This window comes from Moschus berezovskii, chromosome 10 (genome assembly GCF_049115385.1).
Source record: "Moschus berezovskii isolate FMDL1 chromosome 10, NW_MosBer_1.0, whole genome shotgun sequence".
In the NCBI taxonomy this organism is placed as follows: Eukaryota; Metazoa; Chordata; class Mammalia; order Artiodactyla; family Moschidae; genus Moschus; species Moschus berezovskii.
In genome coordinates this window covers 77012789-77030197 of record NC_142469.1, presented here as the reverse complement: position 1 = coordinate 77030197, position 17409 = coordinate 77012789, and the positions used below count along the sequence as shown (strand labels likewise).

The following is a 17409-nucleotide window of genomic DNA, read 5'->3' as shown; positions in this document are numbered from 1 at the left end:
ACCAAAATTGCTTCCAAAAATTTTGTAATTGTTTTAATAAAGATCAACCGATCTCTAAAATGTTCTTTCTCTTTCCTTTATGAAAGCACCACTGATGGTTTCTCAAGAAGGTCATTGTAGCATTCTGAGACCGGAAGCGGGCAGGGCACAACCTTTATAAACATAACATAGCCCAAGGACATGACATAAATTGGTTAGAACAAACTAAGTCCAAGGTGGCAGACTAAGGTGGCAAACTAAGTCCATCAGTATCCTAAGTGACACGCCCACAGGCACCATGACATTTCCAAGGCCGACCATAAAGATCAGAAAGTGGGCAATGCCCAATTTCTGGAAATATCCACCCCTTGCTCAAAGGAGCTGGAATACCCCTCCCACTCATTAGCCTGTGAAATTACCCACCCCTATAAAAACTGACACGCCATACCCCAGTGCCTCTTGCTTTCTGAGATGGCCCACATTCTATCTGTGGACTGTGTATCTCCCTGAATACACCTTCTTTCTCCTTACTAGGGCTCACTCTTGAAGTCCTTCCTGTGTGCAGCCATCAACCCACAGTCGGTGGCCATCCCAGGGACTCAGAAGTGATCTGGGACATGGCCATCCTCTTCCAGCCCACTTTCACTTCTGCAACAAATTCCCCTTGTAGCAGAGTTGGATAAAACTGAAAGCTGTGACATTCAACCTACAGCAAAACTACGGCACTATGGCTTTATGTCTTCTGCTTCTTTGATTCAGGATGCCTCCAGTCACACTGTATCATTCCTTATCTTGAAACTGGCAGTTTGCTAGTTAAAACAGCATCTTCACAATAGCCACAGAAAGAGATTTTAAACACTGTTGTTATCTTCTTAACAAAAGGCAGAGTTCAGTATTTATTATGAGCTACAGAATTATTCATCTAAGCTGCTGCTGCTGCTGCTGCCAAGTCACTTCAGTCGTGTCCGACTCTGTGTGACCCCATAGATGGCAGCATACCAGGCTCCACCGTCCCTGGGATTCTCCAGGCAAGAACACTGGAGTGGGTTGCCAGTTCCTTCTCCAATGCATGAAAGTGAAAAGTGAAAGTGACGTCGCTCAGTCATGTCTGACTCTTCGTGACCCCATGGACTGCAGCCTACCAGGCTCCTCCGTCCATGGAATTTTCCAGGCAAGAGTACCAGAGTGGGCTGCCATTGCCTTCTCCACATCTAAGCTGAGTAGGGGATAAACACTGCTTCTGCTGCTGCTAAGTCACTTCAGTCGTGTCCGACTCTGTGTGACCCCACAGATGGAAGCCCACCAGGCTCCCCCGTCCCTGGGATTCTCCAGGCAAGAACACTGGAGTGGGTTGCCATTTCCTTCTCCAATATGTGAAAGTGAAAAGTGAAAGTGAAGTCGCTCAGTCGTGTCCGACCCTTAGCGACCCCACGGACTGCAGCCTGCCAGGCTGCTCCATCCATGGGATTTTCTAGGCAAGAGGACTGGAGTGGCTTGCCATTGCCTTCTCCGGGATAAACACTACTTTCATCTAAAAAAACATTTTACTGAACATCAAAACATCAAAAATAATCAGCTATTTCAAGGGGCTTCCTGCATAATCAGAAATGTCAGCTACACAGATATGAATAGTTAGATAGAAGAGGTTCTGCTGACTCAACTGGATGGTAGTCCCATTTGAGAGCTGTATTTAAGAGTAAATGAAATATGTTCTTACTGCTTCAGAGTCTCCAAGGAATCATAACGTCCATCATAATCAGAATCGAACACAGGACCACTGACAACATTGAGACCATTCCTTTCTTCAGCATACCTCTTCAGTAAGGTGCCATGTAAGTAGTGCCATATAACTGAAACAAGAAGGAAGACGCTACAGTGTCAAAAGAACAAGATGACATAAATCAACTATGAATCAAATCATGAATCAAAATTAACATCTGTCATAATTAGGGATAAAGTGAAGTCTGGCCAAAAATCCATTGTTCAGCTTTTGCTCTTGGAAAGACTAACCAGAAAATGCTGAATTCAATTCTACTTCAGGCATCCCTAAATATACATATTATCATGAAGCTGAGATCACACGTTAAGCATAAAAAATATAAGAACACAAACAAGGCAAGTTATTCAAATTTATTGTTAACATCTGTATTTTTAAAAAATATTCTAGAGAATTTGAACTATTCAAAAGCATTCTAGAGGTAAATTACAATAAAATTTTCCTTGTATGCTCTGTAAGTTACTTAAAGTATAAATGTGTATTTATTCTTAAAAAAGCCAATAGCTGCAATAATTAATAATGATGTAAAATATATTCATTTTAAATTAAAAACAATTATCAAGAACTTCCAAATAGTTAAATAAGGTAACAGACTGAAATTTAATATCTTTTAGTAGATTACATTAGCTAGATAAGTTAGGAGGAACAGTACATTCTTTTCCCACCAGAAGTGTTTGGAGACACTTAAATATAAAGCATAATAATAAATATGGGACTATACCATAATTCAATACTTGTAGGATTTTTTGTGTACTGGTATTTTCTAAGTTAAACAAACCTATAAGAACATATTTGATGTTTAGTCATTTAATTTGGAGGATCAGTCATTACACATAAATCATACCTATAATTTTGGGAAATTCATTTGAAATTATGAGATATAAGATTAAAAAATTTTACCTTGAAAACTCTGGTACATGGGCACTATATTAGTAGTAAGTAATGCTTCAGAATATACTTGACTTGAACCTTTATGTAATTCTACAAAGAAAATAACAAGAACAACTATTTCATTCTTCACAAATCACAGTAAGAATTATACTTTCTCATGGGGGTATTTTAAAAATGGGCTATCATCTTAAACTCGTAACACTCTCCCATGTACTAGATCAAGGGGGGAAATGCAATGTGATCAGGTCCCTTAAAAAAAACAATTGGATCTTTTCTTCTTCAAGGTGAATTTATCAAAAAACAAAATCTTTAATATGAAGGGCCCAAATTAAACATATTCAAATTTTACTTCATTTGCCTTATTTTCAACTAAAGTATATTGTGTCAACAATCTTTCCTTGAACTCTTTCACGGAGAAAAGTAAAGAAGAGACCATCTGGCTTCAGAACATCTACTAACCAGAAAAAACACCACAAGGGATGTCTGCCTTGAAATTGCTGTACAAGGCTTCTTTGTATGGACTTCTGGCTTGGACCTATTTTTATAATGCAAAAGCCAAGTTCTGACTTCAGAAGCTTGCTCTGGGGACTGGACTGGATATGGAGCGTACTGACTGGAGTCTTCTGACTTTTTAACATACAGATCTGCCACTTGAAAAAATAGAACACGATTTTAAAAAAAAAAGCCATTCTCCAGGGCTCTGTATCAGTGAAAGAGTAAGCAAACTCAGTCTCTCCCTTTACCTCATTCTTTGACAAATCAGAGTTTTCTTTTTAAACAACAAAATGGTATCTCCTTCCTAAGAACCCTGATGCATCCTTTTGACCTGAGTTTCTCAAATTCTGTTTAAAAGAAATGTAGAAAAGTGAAGAATGTTCTATCTACAGTGGTTACCCTAAATCCATCACTCTCCAAACAAAAGTAAACAGGTTTTCAAAACTCAAGTTTTAGATACTTGAAAAATTTCCCTAATAGTTCTAGTTCCCATTCACAGTTTTCACCAATAAATAAACAAGATGCACATGTCCCCACAAGAAAGAAAAGGAAATGGAAGAAAGAAAGAACATAAGGGAAAGGGAACATCAGTGAGGAAGAGACTTACGTGGTGGGGAGAGGAACCCATAGCTCAGTTTAGTGTTATTTTTATAAAATGAACATTTATGGACAGGACTAAGAGGAATTCGGAAATCCTGGTAAAGACAGCTGGAAAAGTCTTCTGTAAAGAAACTGTCCTGAAGAACAAAATGAAAAGGACAATCGGGGATGAGGCACACAGAACGAAACACTAGAGCTTTATAAATAATTAAAGGTGAACCACGTCATAAAATCATGCAGTTCAAGTTGTCTGTTCATGCCTTGCACCACTTTTCATTTTTCTATTAGTATATTCATCTTGTTTCTAACCAACGTGTAAAAACTCTTTATAATATTAAAGATATTAATCACTTGTAATATATGTACAAATTTTTCCTGCCGTGTTGTGCTACTTTTGTTTATAATATTTTTGTCTATCCAGTTTCAAACATTTGTGTAGCGAATTGCTGATTTTTAGAGATCAGACTCTTTTGTATTACAACACAGCCAAAAGTGGTGGGGGGCAGTAGGGGAAAGCCATGGAACAGCAATTCAATATGAAAACCTCATGAGTAGTGATGACTCAATTTTTGCAGCTTTCAATATATAAGAAAACTGAAAATTCAACCAGAGTCCAAGGACATTATAATTAAGGTATTAAACTATAATAAATAGGATGGGGACCTACAGAACACTGGGTAAACTGCTATATACTGAGTTGTCCAAAAAGTTCATTTGGGTTGTTGGAAGATGTTATGGAAAAACACAAATCAAGTTTTTGGCAAACTCAACATTACAAAGTCAATTAAAAAGTGTTTGAAATGTTTGAAGATGCTCTTCAAAAATTAAAATTCAAATTAAGGTAGAAACTTTATGTACATATGTTAATGTGTGTGTGTATTCTCTCTACATACAGATACAAAAATTACATATATATGAACAATCTTAGTGAGTAATAATAACTCTGTTTTTAAAATCCAACTGCTATAGTCAACTAAGCTCTCTCAAATCCCCTTTCTATCCCTTAAGAGCATCCTATATCTTACCAGACATTTTCAATTTCTGGTGGGATATATTTCCACCTTTCTAAATTCCATATATATGTGTTAGTATACTGTATTGGTGCGTTTCTTTCTGTCTTACTTCACTGTGTATAATAGGCTCCAGTTTCATCCACCTCATTAGAACTGATTCAAATGCATTCTTTTTTAATGGCTGAGTAATACTCCATTGTGTATATGTACCAAAGCTTTCTTATTCATTCATCTGCAGATGGACATCTAGGTTGCTTCCATGTCCTGGCTATTATAAACAGTGCTGCGATGAACATTGGAGTACATGTGTCTCTTTCAATTCTGGTTTCCTCGGTGTGTATGCCCAGAAGTGCGATTGCTGGATCATATGGCAGTTCTATTTCCAGTTTTTTGAGGAATCTCCACACTGTTCTCCATAGTGGCTGTACTAGTTTGCATTCCCACCAACAGTGTAAGAGGGTTCCCTTCTCTCCACACCCTCTCCAGCATTTATTGCATGTAGACTTTTGGATAGCAGCCATTCTGACTGGTGTGAAATGGTATCTCATTGTGGTTTTGATTTGCATTTCTCTGATTATGAGGGATGTTGAACATTTTTTCATGTGTTTGTTAGCCATCTTTATGTCTTCTTTGGAGAAATGTCTGTTTAGTTCTTTGGCCCATTTTTTGATTAGGTCATTTATTTTTCTGGAATTGAGCTGCAGGAGCTGCTTGTATATTTTGGAGATTAATCCTTTATCAGTTGCTTCATTTGCTATTATTTTCTCCCATTCTGAAGGCTGTCTTTTCACCTTACTTATAGTTTCCTTTGCTGTGCAGAAGCTTTTGATTTTAATTAGGTCCCATTCGTTTATTTTTGCTTTTATTTCCAATATTCTGGGAGGTGGGTCTTGGAGGATCCTGCTGTGATTTATGTCAGAGAGTGTTTTGCCTACATTCTCCTCTAGGAGTTTTATAGTTTCTGGTCTTACATTTAGCTCTCTAATCCATTTTGAGTTTATTTTGGTGTATGGTGTTAGGAAGTGTTCTAGTTTCATTCTTTTACAAGTGGCTGACCAGTTTTCCCAGCACCACTTGTTAAAGAGACTGTCTTTTCTCCATTTTACATTCTTGCCTCCTTTGTCAAAGATGAGGTGTCCATAGGTGCGTGGATTTATCTCTGGGCTTTCTATTTTGTTCCATTGATCTATATTTCTGTCTTTATGCCAGTACCATACTGTCTTGATGACTGTGGCTTTGTAGTAGAGCCTGAAGTCCGGCAGGTTAATTCCCCCAGTTCCATTCTTCTTCCTCAACATTGCTTTGGCTATTCGAGGTTCTTTGTATTTCCATACAAATTGTGAGATTATTTGTTCTAGTTCTGTGAAAAATATTGTTGGTAGCTTGATAGGGATTGCATTGAATGTATAAATTACTTTGGGTAGAATACTCATTTTTACAATATTTATTCTTCCAATCCATGAACACGGTGTATTTCTCCATCTATTAGTGTCCTCTTTGATTACTTTCACTAGTGTTTTATAGTTTTCTATGTACAAGTCTTTTGTTTCCTTAGGTAGATATATTCCTAAGTATTTAATTCTTTTCGTTGCAACAGTGAATGGAATAGTTTCCTTAATTTCTCTTTCTATTTTCTCATTATTAGTGTATAGGAATGCAAGGGATTTCTGTGTGTTGATTTTATATTCTGCAACTTTACTGTAATCATTGATTAGCTCTAGTAGTTTTCTGGTAGAGTCTCTAGGGTTTTCTGTGTAGAGGATCATGTCATCAGCGAACAGTGAAAGCTTTACTTCTTCTTTTCCAATTTGTATTCCTTTTATGTCTTTTTCTGCTCTGATTGCTGTGGCCAAAACTTCCAGAACTATGTTGAAGAGTAGTGGTGAGAGTGGGCACCCTTGAATGAGGGCAGGAGGGGAAGAGGGCGACAGAAGATGAGATGGTTGATGGCATCACTGACTCAATGGACATGAGTTTGAACAAACTCCAAGAGATAGTGAAGGACAGGGAAGCCTGGTGTGCTGCAGTCCATGGGGTCACAAAGAGTCAGACACGACTTAGGGACTGAACAACAACTAGCTTAAAACTTTATTTCCAGATAAGATCTAAATCTCATCTCCTGCCCCCATTCTCTTTCTCAAGCTCTATTTCTTTCCTCATTTATCTTGCTACCACAGCATCCAGGGGGTGAGGGTGAAGGAGAATGGTCTTATTCTGGAATATCCTCCTCTACTCCTTTCAAGGCTGAACTCCTCCAGTCTGGGTGGTGGACAGGACCCCAGACCTCTCCCTGGTTTGGTCTGGGAGGTCTCCCTGTAGGTGGTATATGCAGTGCGGTTACTGAGCTTCAGTGTCCTCCTCCATCCCTGAGGGCCCAAGATTTGGGCAGCTGAGGGAAATCCTTGTACTTACACAGCTGTGTATTTATAAATAATAACTGTAATTGATTGTAAAAGTGATTTCATGAAATTAGAAATTAGCATCATCAAATATTAAAACCAAGGAAAAAAACCAAAGCATGGGAGACACCTTCACTGCATACCCTCATTTCACAGAGGTTTGGTCTGAATGTCAAAGTCACATAGCTAGTCAGTGGCCAAGCTAGAACGGGGACCTAATTTTTCTGACTCTCGGTTCAGTGATCTTCTAATTTGGGAGCTGGTTACAGAGCCGAGATTGACAGTGAGAAATGATGCTGTCAAAGCTTTGCTTAGTAATAATATAAAATAATCACACAGAGGTAAAGAGGTGACAAATACTTGCATTTCTGTCGATGGTGTAGGATGTCCAAAGGGGCATCAGGATGTCATGGCTGTAACCACTCACAAACTGGTGCTGGTAAAGCAGACAGACAGTGCTGTTCTGGAGGACTCTGGGTCTTCCATAGGGTAGAGTGCCACGCTTAATGGTCTTCTCTTGGGTCATAAGAAGATACGACATGAGATTGCTAAGAATTTCAGTAATTAGGACTTATATTACTAAAATTCTTTAATATTATCTTTAATACTTATTTTCCAAGACATACTATCAAAAGAAAGTTTTCTGGATGATGTGTATACTCAGAAAGCAAAAATTTAAAACTAAAATTATGAGACTACACCAAATGGAATAATAGTACTTATACCATTTACTGTCCTTTTCTCAAGCATCAGATGCTTTATAGAATTCTCTGTATATATCATTGAATTTAATTCATATGGACCACTATAAATTGAGGCTACATACTTATTTTGCAGATGAGAAAAGAGCATCTTATAGGGAACAAATATTTCTTCCATGGACATACAGTTCCTAAGCTCATATTCAAACCCTTATCTACTCAGTTCCAAAGGTGTCATTTTTCACCATGACACTTTGCCACCTTGGGGTCATCTAAAATTTCTCTAATCTGCCCATTTATAGAGATTTTATAGAGATAAGTCCAAGTCAAGAGCATGCAGAATTCACTTTTTTATTTCAGCAAGAAAATACTGTTAGCCAAGTAATTTAAGGATCTGAGACTATGTCAAGGAATATCAAAGGGATATTAAATATCCACACTTCGTCAGTTGTCTGAATATGCTTAATTTTCATTCAAGAGTTATGAAGAAGTAACTTTAGATAAATCAATTTATACTCCCTTTTAATTAATAACTAAGTGAAACAGAAATTTAGTTATTTTAAATGGAATCTGAGGATCTATTATTATAATATAAACCTATAAATATCTTCAAAATCTCAAAATACTTCACTGAGTCCATAAAGCGTGATTCAGCTTCCACTAATTACATTACATACTGCTTCCACTGTAAACACCCCTTCCTTCCTTATGACTAACAGTTTAGATTGTCAAGCTAAGAAGTTCACCCAGTTCATCAGGTGGTCCTCCACTACTACCTTATTTTATTGGTTATTCTCAAACAATGACCCCAAACTAATTCTGAGCTTCATATTGTTGAGAAAAAGCCTGCTTACCTTCTGCCACGGTCAGATTCAACTGTGTCTGAAAATCCACAATTGGCAAAATCTAAAAAATTAATGATACAATTTTTGAGGATTGAAAAATGTGCTTTAATTTTGTAACAAATGACTTTTATAGCTTAAGTATTCCAGCATAGAACAAAGATAAAATTATAACCATTCTGTACAAGTGAAACTATTTTTTTGAAGAAAAGGATAAAAACATAGGGATAATAGTTGGAAAAAGACAAAATTATTAGCACAGCAGAACACAAGTCATTAAAAATAAGAATATAACTACTGTTTATAATTCTTATCTCTACTCTTATGGTCTTTTACAAGCATAAATTAAGCCTAAAACAAAACACAGAGCATATGATGAGCTACTCAAATGTCTGCTTTTATGGACATGATCAATTTTGTTTATAATTTGTCATATATTTTCATCTCCTTATACGTCACAAACTCATTTCATCCCCCCAAATATTTTCCTTCTAAATTTAAAATAGGTTGGGATGTATTTTAGAGAGGGAATACTGAGATTGGTTCACAAAAGACCTCACTGCTAGGAGGGCAGCCCGGATTCTGGGATTTAGTATATTTCAGAATTCAGCTAGACTTGTCACAGCCTGAAGCCAAATCAAGTTTCAACACAAGGGGATTAAAAATACAGTGACAGTATAAAAACTAAGGGGGGAAAAATAAAAAGGTTGGCATATGTCACTAGAGTTGAAAGTATGTACATTTGCTCCCACTCACAAATTTTAATTTAAACATCATGTATTTCTGTAGCATACACTATGCAGAAGGTGCTATAAAATCATAGCCACTGGGCTAAATATCTTCAGAATACTTACTGAGGGATCACACGAGCAGTCAAGGCTCTCCCTGGGGGCTCTTGTGAAGGGGCACTGGACCAGGGAGCGGACTTCTTTGGGATGCTTTGGAGTATAAACAGGATTGCTTAGAAGGTGATTAAGGCTTCCATGAGTCCCATTATTAGGAGCTGGTGTCAAATTCAGTAAATCTGCATAATTGCAAGAATGGTAAATAAAGATTTGCTTAAGAAATTTCAAAACTAAACAGTTTTGCACTATGAATTTTATTTTTTAAATCCAAATCTATATAAGAGTCTTTAACTCTTTACCTAAAATAAAACTAAAAACCTCTCTTTCTCAGGTTGTAGAATATTTATAATCAGGCTATTCTTGATGGAAATACTGATATGCACACTGTGCCTCTCTATAAAAATTTCTAAATTTTAATGTAAACAATAACTATAGCTATCCCCTATTCAATGCTTCAGTTCAGTTCAGTTCAGTCGCCCAGTCGTGTCCGACTCTTTGCGACACGATGAATCACAGCACACCAGGCCTCCCTGTCCATCACCAACTGCCGGAGTTCACTCAAACTCATGTCCATCGAGTTGGTGATGCCATCCAGCCATCTCATTCTCTGTCGTCCCCATCTCCTCCCACCCTCAATCCCTCCAAGGATCAGACTTTTTTCCAGTGAGTCAACTCGTCGCATGAGGTGGCCAAAGTATTGGAATTTCAGCTTTAGCATCAGTCCTTCCAATGAACACCCAGGATTGATCTCCTTTAGAATGGACTGGTTGGATCTCCCTGCAGTCCAAGGGACTCTCAAGAGTCTTCTCCAGCACCACAGTTCAAAAGCATCAATTCTTCGGCGATCAGCTTTCTTCACAGTCCAACTCTCACATCCATACATGACCACGGGAAAAACCATAGCCTTGACTAGACGGACCTTGGTTGGCAAAGTAATGTCTCTGCTTTTTAATATGCTATCTAGGTTATTATATGCCAATCGTGCTAAATATATTTAAGTTGGCAATATTTGGTAGATGAATACAGTCACACATCATTTCATTGTTATTCAGTCATTAAGTCATGTCTGACTCTTTGCAACCCCATGGACTACAGCACGCCAGGCTTCCTTATCCTTCACTATCTCCCAGAGTTTGCTCAAACTCATGTCCATTGAGTCGATGATGCCACCCAACCATTTCATCCTGTCATCCCTTCTCCTTTTGCCCTCAATCTTTCCCAGCATCAAGGTATTGTCCAATGAGTTGGTTCTTTGCATCAGGTGGCCAAAGTATTGGAGCTTTAGCATCAGTCCTTCCAGTGAGTATTCAGGGTTGATTTCCTTTAGGATGGACTAGTTTGATCTGCTTGCTGTCCAAGGGACTCAAGAGTCTTCTCAAGCACCACAGTTCAAAAGAATCAATTCTTCAGCACTCAACTTTCTTTATGGTCCAACTTTCACATCTGTACATGACTACTGGAAAAACCATACCTTTGACTTGACGGAACTTTGTTGGCAAAGTGATGTCTCTGCTTTTCAATACACTGTCTAGATTTGCCATAGTTTTTCTTCCAAGGATCAAGTATTTCATTGTACTTCATTTATTACACTCCATAGATTTTTTTTTTTACAGTTGAAGGTCTGTGACAGTCCCACATTGTGAGATGATGCTTAGCATGTGTTAGTGATAAAGTACTTTTTAATTAAAGTATGTACATTTTTCTGAACATAAGCTATTGCACACTTAATAGACTACAATATAGTGTAAAAATAGCTTTTATATGCACTGAAAATAAAAAAAAAAAATTCATGTACTTGCTTTATTAGAGTATTCACTTTATCGCAATGGTCTAGAACTGAATTTCAATTTCTCCAAGCTGGGCTTCCCAGGTGGCGCTAGTGGTAAAGAACCTGCCTGCCAATACAGGAGAATTAGCAGATGTGGGTTCAATCCCTGGGTCAGGAAGATCCCCTGGAAGAGGAAATGGCAACCCACTCCAGTATTCTTGTCTGGAGAATCCCATGGACAGAGGGGCCTGTCGAGCTACAGTCCGCAGTGTCTCAAAGAGTTGGACTTGACTGAAGTGACTTGGTACACATGCACGCCTGGAACAGCATGCTTACTTAGCTCAAGGTCTCAAGCTACTAATATAGTAGACCTAGGATTCAAAATAAGCTCAGTCCAAGTCTAAGACTCATACTATTAATAATAATAATAGCAAACACTTACACAGTAAAGCACTTATTATATGCCAGGCACTGTTTAGATGCTTTAGGATATATTAACTCATTTAAGTATTCAGGCTCCCACTAAAAGAATTATGTCAATACTTAGGACACGTTTGAGGTTTTATAAATTCCAGTACTGTTATCAGAAAAAGGAAGCAATATTTAAAATGCAGTACTCAACCATAAAAGCTCTAATTTAGAAGGTATGGAGTAAGCTAAGAAAATAGCCAGTGTGTTCTCCTCCATTTCTGCAACCTTGACATTGCCATCCATTCAACTATTATTGCTACTAGAGGATCCACATTTTACAACCTCCAAACTCTTTTCTCTGGCTTCCACCCTGATCTGGTTCAACTGTCATCTCATTAAGTCTAAAGCCTAGCAAAGTACCAGGCACTTGGAATTTATAGATTGTCTGCTATGACTGCTATATTTTACCACTGTGCAGCCTAGTGGAAACATCAGATAGCTGTTTTCCATATTTTTTCAATGACTCTGGGTCAGGAAGAAGAAAGGTGGAAATATGAGGATCTTGCCTTATCATCTCCTGAAAGGTGCCTGACATGTGACCTACTTTTGATAATCTATTCCAGCTCTGTGTTCAGAAGGGAGAAGAACTACCTGTTTACACTTACCACACATTAAGTTATAGACTTCAATATTTTCAAAGGAGTCAACTTCAGTGCTGTGCTTGAATCCAGGTCCGTAGCCAATAAAGAGGGCCTATGTTGGCCAGAAAAGAAACTGGTCACTAAAGAGTTGGTCACTAAAAAGGTATTTTATATCTTTGCCCGTTGTACATACAAATTGGTTATATTAAGTGGAAAAATACTGTGCCCAGTGGACCTTCTAGGATATTATTTTAATCCCTGTTGCACACTTAATCTAAAGACATCTAGGATATCTTTCTTAACTTTATTACAATTCCTAACCTGACAATCAGAACAAAATGATGAAGAAATCTTTTTTAAACTGTGAAATGGGGTCTAAATCTTCCTCTGCCCACCATACACCATACTGTAGGGATTAAATTAGATAATGATATGAGTGTATTTTGAAATTTTTACAGTGCTAGGCAAATGGAAGGGATTATCTTTATTTAGAACATAAGTATGTTATTTTTCCACCTATTAATTACTGCCTTTCGTTTACTGTGAAGCAACATTCTTAATGAAGTACAAATAGATGAAAAAATAATTATTAGAAATATAGTATGAAATATGGGCTTCCCAGGTGGCTCAGTGGGAAAGAATCTGCCTGCCAATGCAGCAGACACGGGTTGGATCCCTGGGTTGGGAAGATCTCCTGGAGGAGGAAATGGCAGCCCACTCCAGAGTTCTTGCCTGGAAAATCCCATGGAAAGAGGAGCTTTGTGGGCTACAGTACACAGGGTCACAAAGAGTTGGATACGACTGAGCATGTGTGCGTGCACACACACACACACAAAGTGTAAGTCACACATTCATGAAACATAAATTTTTTAAAAATTCTCTTAATGTTCAAAGTAAAACAGCTATATGAAAGTATGTGCCTCATTAATTCTCTTTAAAGATACCTAATGACAGTCTGTGTCTTTAAGTCTAAAACTTTATATATCAGTTTTTCTTTAGATATAAACTATAATTTTTAAAGTAGAATAGATTTACTCACTTGCATATTCAAAAATGCATTATCAGAGCCATGGAATCCACTTCCACAATATTTCCTTTCTGAAGGATTCCTAATTGTCACATAATATGAATTAATAATGTAAAGTCCACTCATAAAGCAAAATCAACACTCAGGACGTTATTTCCATTAATAAAGAGTAACTATTTTTTGATATTTAAAAATTTATTTGCAAAAATTATACCATTTAGCCTAAAGAAATGCTTGAAACATAGTAGATGTTCACCAAATATTAGTTCTTTCATGAGGATAAGGACCTTCTCTTCTTTCATATTCTTTTTCTAAACACTGAAAGCACAGTTCTCTAAGAAGGGAGACAGTGTAATTCTGTTGACTGAATCCTGGTTTACTGCTTAGGTTTTGCTGGACAGAGGTATATATTTATCATCTCTGGCTTCCTGGCTTCCAAGAGTTAATGATCAACTTTGAGATATTAACAATATGCACAATCTAAATAATTTGCTAAACATACCAATAAACTGAGGTTTATTGATGGATTTAGCACAACAAGAATGAAAAAAAACAGCTCTGTCTAATGAAGATGGTAATTGCTCATTATTGTAAAGTAAAGAGCGTTTGCCAATCATTTGTTAGACTTTGAAGGCATTATTAGACATAACTAGAACATGTAGAAGAGACACAATGGCAAGTGGAACATAAGAAATAATCAAGATGGATGTGAGAGGACAGAGCAGTGGTTCTTAGCTGGAGGTGACCCCCTCTCCCCAGGGAATTGCAGCAATGCCTGCAGATATTTTTTGTTGTCACAACTATAGACAGTACTTTTTTATCTAGTGAGTAGAAGCCAGGGATGTTTTCAAATATCCCATAACACACAGGACAGCTCCCCACCACAAAGAATTATCTAATCCCAAATGTCAATAGTCCAAGACTATGAAAAAGAGAATCATATTTGAAGTCTTCATATTACAACATCATTGGAAAGGACCCAATGGTTACCTTGAATGACTAGGTTTACCTGGGAGACTGTCAGAACTTACAATGCAAGTTGCCACTGAGGATCCAAATAGAATGTCAAGGACTCAATTCTGTCATTTTTGGCAAAATGCAAACGCTTGGGTAAGAATTGTTTCAGGTAAGGTTTGAAGTGCTGGTTTGGTTCCTGGCACTGAAATTGTAAGAAGCAAAGAAAAACCATTATTTCCATATTTTCTTAAGTGTAAACTGCTCTTGAAATTGCTTCCTAAGTCCATATGAATTTTTTTCTCCCAAATGTTTAATCAGTATGCCCAATAAGTCATAGATGCAAAAAATAACTGAGTTTTCACTACTTATATAATGCACAAGTTGTATATTCCCAACTATTGTATATTCTTATTTTATAGGAAATCATAATTATTGCATAAGAGTACTAGTCCTCAATTTAGTCCTTAGATTCAGTCACTAGTTTATATTTGTGCTGTTACTGATCATCTATTTTCAAATACTCTTATTTTAAGAACTTTCTTTAAAATTGTAAGAATTTTCATCAAGTAAAAAAATGGACTATAGGTAAATCAGCACTAGGACAAAAGTTTAAGAAATCAACACAAGAAAAACTGGTAGGAAATATATTATAATGCCAAGTGTTTATGGTAGTGTGGCTACAGGGTTTCCCCTCCTACTGTTTTCAATTATTTCTTGTACTGTCATATAAATTTAATAATGTCAATAAATTCTTACAATTTTAAAAACCTACATTATTGAGATATATCCTTAAAGACCTTTAAAAACTACAGGGCATTTAAATGTTGGCCCAGATACTCAAAAAAAAGAAAAGAAAATAGGTGAGGTTCAGTTCAGTTCAATTCAGTCACTCAGTCGTGTCTGACTCTCTGCGACCCCATGAATCACAGCACGCCAGGCCTCTCTGTTAAAATCCTACAAATACTAAAACTTTCTTCTAAATATATTTTATACAAAACTAGCAACAAAATGGTAATAGGGAAAAAAAAAAAGATACTCACAGAAAGATTTTTGGCAATGCCTTCATAATCAACTGAAGAGAGGTAAAGATAAGAATAGTTGAATGGTATGCTACCATTAAAAATAATACAAAAATATAGCACATCAGACACAAATTCATTTAAAACAATCACATACTACTTTAATAATTTTTCTTAAGTACTAATTAAACTTGTTATTGTACAAGTTAGAGTATATGCTTTGGGTTACTATGTCAATATATTTGCATAACAATTTTCCTGGAGGGAAATCTACTTCTCCTCATGAATATTCAATCATATCTACTGAAACATATAGCACTGCATATATTCAAACCTAATCCAACACTGATGACTGTAAGAAAAATCTCTTTTCTCTTTCCATTTCAAAGGTAATTGTAACAGAATGATAAAACTGCTCTTAGTATTTTAGAAAAGAAGGGTATAACAATCAGTTCTTAACCAGGCTTGTTAAAAATTTTCAAAAGATTTTCAAAAGAATGAATATTTAAAATTTCCTGGCAGTTTGGGTAAGACATGTGGTCAAGAGGGAATGTGAAATTTCTTCTTCTCTGCTCAAAACACACATTCTGTTTTTTGTAATAGTTTAAGAAAGTCATTTCTGAGAACAGAAATTAGTTGCTTATAGAATTAATCATCTCAGCCAGCATTCCTCCTCATAATGGAATATTCTCCTATAACATCTGTAAGTTATTTTAATGAAATAATATTAATTAAAGTTGAATAAATGTAGCTGAAAATTTGAGTTTTTTTTTTCCTATAAGTAATCTTGAATCCAACACAAGCAAAATATGAAAGTGAAAGTGTTACTCGCTCAGTCGTGTCTCTGAGACTCTTTGCGATGCCATGGACTGTAGCCCGCCAGGCTCCCCTGTCCATGGAATTCTCCAGACAAGAATACTGGAATGGGTTGCCATTCCCTTCTCCAGGAGATCTTCCTAACCCAGTAATCAAACCCAGGTCTCCTGCATTGCAGGCAGATGCATTACCATCTGAGCCACCAGGGAAGCCCAAGAAAAATATACATGATAACATAAAACTACCAAGCTCATCAAATAATATTCTTAGTCATGAATAACAGGTAAGTGGTTAGACTTGTGCCCTCAAATCCAGTCCCATAAAATCCCTTTGGGTACAGAAGGCCAGTCCTGGATATTTAATCATGAAAAATAAATTAATTGACCACCTTTAATTTAAAGATATGATTCAGAGGAATGTATTGTAAATATAGAGCCTTCCCAGGTGGTGCAGTGGTAAAGAATTCACCTGCTAATGCAGGAGATGCAGGATCAAGCCCTGGGTCCTACAGGAAGATCCCCTACAGTAGGAAATGGCAATCCACTCCAGTATTCCTTCCTGAAGAATCCTATGGACAGAGGAGCCTGGCAGGCTACAGTCCATGGGGTTACAAAGAGTCAGACACGACTGAGCACGTACACACTAATTGTAAATATAATCATATTCAAAATTAGCACAGAGATATACTTACATGAATAGTATTTATCTGGAACATCAGAGGGTCTCAGTCGAGCTGCAGGTCCATATACAACTTTAACATCTTTAGTATCTCCCAAGTATTTATTCAGATACACATATTTCTTACAACTGCCTTGTTCCATGCCTAGGAGAAAAAAAAAATCCCCAAACATGTTGCAATTTTAATAAAAAACCTTTAACATGTAGGACAGAATTTCTTTCACTTTCAGAATTAAAATCAGTAAATATGAGGTCAGCACTCATGATGGGTTTACTAGGTGGCGCTAGTGGTAAAGAACCTGCCTGACAGTGCAGAATACTTAAAAGATGTGGGTTCGATCCCTGGGTCAGGAAGATTCCCTGGAGGAGGGCATGGCAACTCGCTCTAGTATTCCTGCTTGAAGAATCCCATGGACAGAGGATCCTGGTGGGCTACAAGTCCATGGAGGTCACAAAGAGTAGAACACGACTGAAGTGACTTAGCACGACATGCAGTACTTGTGATAGTTGAACATCTAACAGGTAAGACACAGAGTTTCACATATATCTT

At 37.1% G+C, this 17409-nt stretch overlaps 1 protein-coding gene across 1 annotated transcript in view; it reads right to left on the bottom strand.

Moving 5' to 3' along the window:
• Positions 1 to 17409, bottom strand: part of ENPP1 (ectonucleotide pyrophosphatase/phosphodiesterase 1) — a 79893-nt gene that overhangs the window by 7414 nt on the left and 55070 nt on the right. The window contains exons 13-23 of the mRNA XM_055433146.2: positions 16873 to 17004; positions 15387 to 15418; positions 14421 to 14548; positions 13402 to 13471; positions 12387 to 12474; positions 9552 to 9721; positions 8710 to 8761; positions 7519 to 7670; positions 3750 to 3879; positions 2657 to 2737; positions 1697 to 1829 (exon numbers count right to left, since the gene is read on the bottom strand). Of these exons, the coding sequence (XP_055289121.2) occupies positions 1697 to 1829; positions 2657 to 2737; positions 3750 to 3879; positions 7519 to 7670; positions 8710 to 8761; positions 9552 to 9721; positions 12387 to 12474; positions 13402 to 13471; positions 14421 to 14548; positions 15387 to 15418; positions 16873 to 17004 (1168 nt within the window). The remainder of the gene's footprint in view (positions 1 to 1696; positions 1830 to 2656; positions 2738 to 3749; positions 3880 to 7518; positions 7671 to 8709; positions 8762 to 9551; positions 9722 to 12386; positions 12475 to 13401; positions 13472 to 14420; positions 14549 to 15386; positions 15419 to 16872; positions 17005 to 17409) is intronic.